General features: G+C 41.6%; 1 protein-coding gene across 1 annotated transcript in view; it reads left to right on the top strand.

Moving 5' to 3' along the window:
• ALK (ALK receptor tyrosine kinase) overlaps nt 1-3,832 on the top strand; it is a 540,180-nt gene extending 536,348 nt beyond the window's left edge. The window contains exon 29 of the mRNA XM_017877049.1: nt 915-3,832. Coding sequence (XP_017732538.1) covers nt 915-1,610 — 696 coding nt within the window. The 3' untranslated portion in view covers nt 1,611-3,832. The remainder of the gene's footprint in view (nt 1-914) is intronic.
• The last annotated feature ends 381 nt before the right edge of the window (nt 3,833-4,213 follow it).

Here is a 4,213-nt window from a genome sequence, read left to right as displayed (position 1 = left end):
GGGTCCCTCACATCCAGACTAAAGAACCCCTGTAAGCCGGGTGCAGAGGCTCATGCCTGCAATCCCAGCACTCTGGGAGGCCGAGGCGGGTCCCTCACCTGAGGTCAAGAGTTCGACACCAGCCTGGCCAAGATGGTGAAACCTTGTCTCTACTGAAAATACAAAAATTAGCCAGGGGGTGGGGTACATGCCTGTAATCCCAGCTACTCAGGAGGCTGAGGCAGGAAAATGGCTTGAACCCACGAGGCAGAGGTTACAGTGAACCAGGATTGAGCCATGGCACTCCAGCCTGGGCGACTAAGCAAGACTATCTCTAAAAAAACAAACAACAACAACAAAACATGCATTGTGGTGCCTGCACATGTGACGATGTGGCACAGGAAAATTTATAATCAAGCCTAAAGTAACGAAACGGAAATGGAGAGCAGGTAGGAAGAGATCAAAAAATAAACCCTGTAGACCAACATGGCATGTGTCTCCTCTCCTCCTCCCCCCAGCCACCACCCCTACATCACTATTGAAGTCAAACACATACGATTTTTTTTTTCAGTTGGAATAATTTTAGTGGAACTAGACTGGAATACAAATAATAATTTTAATGTTTTTTTTTTTTTTTAAATCCACTAATCTTTAAAAATTGGCCAAAGATCTCCTCCTCTGCAAAGCTTTTCCTGCTCCACTCTGTCCCAAGCACCCACACACACTTGCATTATACCACTTACCCTCTAAGGTCTTTGAGGATAAGGATGACTTCCCATTCATTTCATATGCCCAGTGCCTATAAGTTACTATATTCTCAATAAATACTGGTTTCATCTGCAGAATATGTTTAAATAACATCATCTCTAAGGTATCTTCTAGATCCAACATTTTTTGTGTCTGAGTCAAAGTTTTAATCATTTCTCCTACGGCAGGACCCAGATGTAATCAACACCGCTTTGCCGATAGAATACGGTCCACTTGTAGAAGAGGAAGAGAAAGTACCCGTGAGGCCCAAGGACCCTGAGGGGGTTCCTCCTCTCCTGGTATCTCAACAGGCGAAACGGGGGGAGGAGCGCAGCCCAGCTGCCCCACCACCTCTGCCTACCACCTCCTCTAGCAAGGCTGCAAAGAAACCCATAGCTGCAGAGGTCTCTGTTCGAGTCCCTAGAGGGCCGGCTGTGGAAGGGGGACACGTGAATATGGCATTCTCTCAGTCCAACCCCCCTTCGGAGTTGCACAAGGTCCAGGGATCCAGAAACAAGCCCACCAGCTTGTGGAACCCAACGTACGGCTCCTGGTTTACAGAGAAACCCACCAAAAAGAATAATCCTCTAGCAAAGGAGCCACATGAGAAAGGTAACCTGGGGCTGGAGGGAAGCTGTACTGTCCCACCTAACGTTGCAACTGGGAGACTTCCAGGGGCCTCACTGCTCCTAGAGCCCTCTTCGCTGACTGCCAACATGAAGGAGGTACCTCTGTTCAGGCTACGTCACTTCCCTTGTGGGAATGTCAATTACGGCTACCAGCAACAGGGCTTGCCCTTAGAAGCCGCTACTGCCCCCGGAGCTGGTCATTACGAGGACACCATTCTGAAAAGCAAGAATAGCATGAACCAGCCTGGGCCCTGAGCTCGGTCCCACACTCACTTCTTCTCTTCCTTAGGATCCCTAAGACCGTGGAGGAGAGAGAGGCAATGGCTCCTTCACAAACCAGAGACCAAATGTCACTTTTTGTTTTGTGCCAACCTATTTTGAAGTGCCACCAAAAAAAGCTGTATTCTCAAAACGCTTTAGAAAGGTTTTGAGCATGGGTTCATCCTATTCTTTCGAAAGAAGAAAATGTCATAAAAATGAGTGATAAATGCAAGGCCCAGATGTGGTTGCATAAGGTTTTTATGCATGTTTGTTGTATACTTCCTTATGCTTCTTTTAAATTGTGTGTGCTCTGCTTCAATGTAGTCAGAATTAGCTGCTTCTATGTTTCATAGTCGGGGTCATAGATGTTTCCTTACCTTGTTGATGTGGACATGAGCCATTTGAGGGGAGAGGGAACAGAAATAAAGGAGTTATTTGTAATGACTCAGCATGGGGAAAGACATTCTTTACTTGAAAAATCATAGACAACTAAAATGTCACTTTAGGTGACGGTTAGATGCTTTTAATTGTGCTGATTCATCACCAATTGTAACAAATGTCGTGAGTAGTTCCAGTAGTATAGCAGAAATATGTATATACTCATCTAAATGAAATGCATACATTCCAAGTGCTTTGAGTAGAATAAAGCACCAATACAGATCCAGAGATTCAAACATCCTATTAATATACCTCATGCCTTAAGAAAATCCTCTTACTAAAAGTGAAAAACTGAGTGTGAGGTTTCCTACTGGATTTAAAACTCAAGATTTAAACTATTTAAAAAATTTCCACTAATTAAACTTTCATCATTTAAAAGCAAAAATTTTAAGCAGCAGTGATACATAGAAGCATAGAAACATATCCATTTGTGAGCATAAGTGTCAATACATTTTAGGCCAAAACCTTCTGTTTCAGTCATGGAATGACTACCAAACTCAAGTTTCTACCTGTAGAGATGGACAGGGTCCCAGGAGGAACAGGCCGCTGGTGGTCCTAAGGAGAGGCACTGATCCAGTCTCTTTCCTTCCATGGCTAACCTGCATTTTCTGTCCCTTCATCATGTGATCCAAGTACACTGGGAACACAAATGTGCTGAAATACACATAGCATAATTTGTATAGCTGTCAAAGACACATTAAAACAAAGAATTTTTTCCCTAGTAGGCAATGAGGAAAGGAATTGCGGAACCCTTGGAGAGTTGAGGTTGACATTGATATGTTAGAGTGGGAGTTCTGAACCTGGTTTTCACAGATGAATTTTACTTCCATGAAAATGCATTGGGAATCTGTTCAATTTTACACACATACTTATGTGTGTAATGCTTAGAATGCTTTATCAGTAAGTCATCATTTCATCCTCTTTCTGCTTCTCCTCTATCCTCATGCCCGTTTTCTTTCCTGTTGGTAGCTATGCCAAAGCATTCAAGAGGGAAGCATTCTCTTACTACTTGCTAGTAACTAAACATTACCAAACAAAAGGACTATGTGTGTGTATATTATGAAAGGTATATATATATATATACATGCCTTTTTCCGACCCTCTGTTTCACCTGCATCAAAAGCATCACTTTCAGCGTGGGAAAGCCGTTATGTTAAAAGCCAACACCAGACAACTGTTCCTTTCTCTGAAGGCAGTTGCCTTACCCTGGAGTTAGAAGTGTGCATCTGTAAAAGCACTGATGCCCTAGGGGCTACTTTCCTTATCTGCTTAACTGCCGAAAATATTTTCATCAGAGATACAAGAAGATGAAACATCAATGAACTCATCTCTAAATAAAAGTATCACTAAAATTTTGGTTCATGCCAGGCACAAAAGTAACCTAATCATATAAACATTATTTAACTCACAGACCACCTGAAGGGGCACAAGAATATCACTTTGAGAAACACTCTTCCTAAAGGATACTGACAGAGGAGTTGTCAATCACCGAGGAAAACACTTCCATTTTAGATTTGTAACACCAATAACCAATTAAGCTGGGAGTAAGCTATCTGGTTAAATAGCCATCTCTATTGTTATTCATGGGGAAAATATTACTTCTTTCCACTTTTAAGAACTACAAATCCATTACATTTTCAGGTTGTGCCTTTCTACCACTGAGATTGATTTGTTGATCTCTCTAATCGTCCTTATTGATATCAACTTTCATGTAAATAATAGTCAAGTCTTAAAAGCTTGTATACATGGATAAGTAAATAAACAACTCCACACTGAGATGCAATGACCTCAAGATGTTTCATTTAACTTGGTGTAACCCATGGGTATCAGCATGATACTAATCTGGACTACTGTCTACTCGAGTATTGCTCCAGCCATATGGCTACAATTCATATAGACACTATGGGCTTTAGTAAAGTTATTAGCCATGATAGAAAGTTCCACCCAGAATATGAACGGGCACAATTAAAGTCTGCAGAAGCTATGCTAATCAAACCATAATCTAGCATCATTATTTATATCCTATATTTATAAAGAAGCCCATCAAAAGTTCACAACTGTTCCACTGGGAAACTGGCAATTTGCGAGCAATGACCAGTTTAATATGTTGTACCTCAAGATTATAGCAATTCAGACTAACAGGAATAAACTTTTTAAAA

The sequence above is a fragment of the Rhinopithecus bieti genome, unplaced genomic scaffold (assembly GCF_001698545.2).
Source record: "Rhinopithecus bieti isolate Rb0 unplaced genomic scaffold, ASM169854v2 scaffold_7681, whole genome shotgun sequence".
NCBI lineage: Eukaryota > Metazoa > Chordata > Mammalia > Primates > Cercopithecidae > Rhinopithecus > Rhinopithecus bieti.
This window is presented reverse-complemented; position numbering and strand designations above follow the sequence as displayed.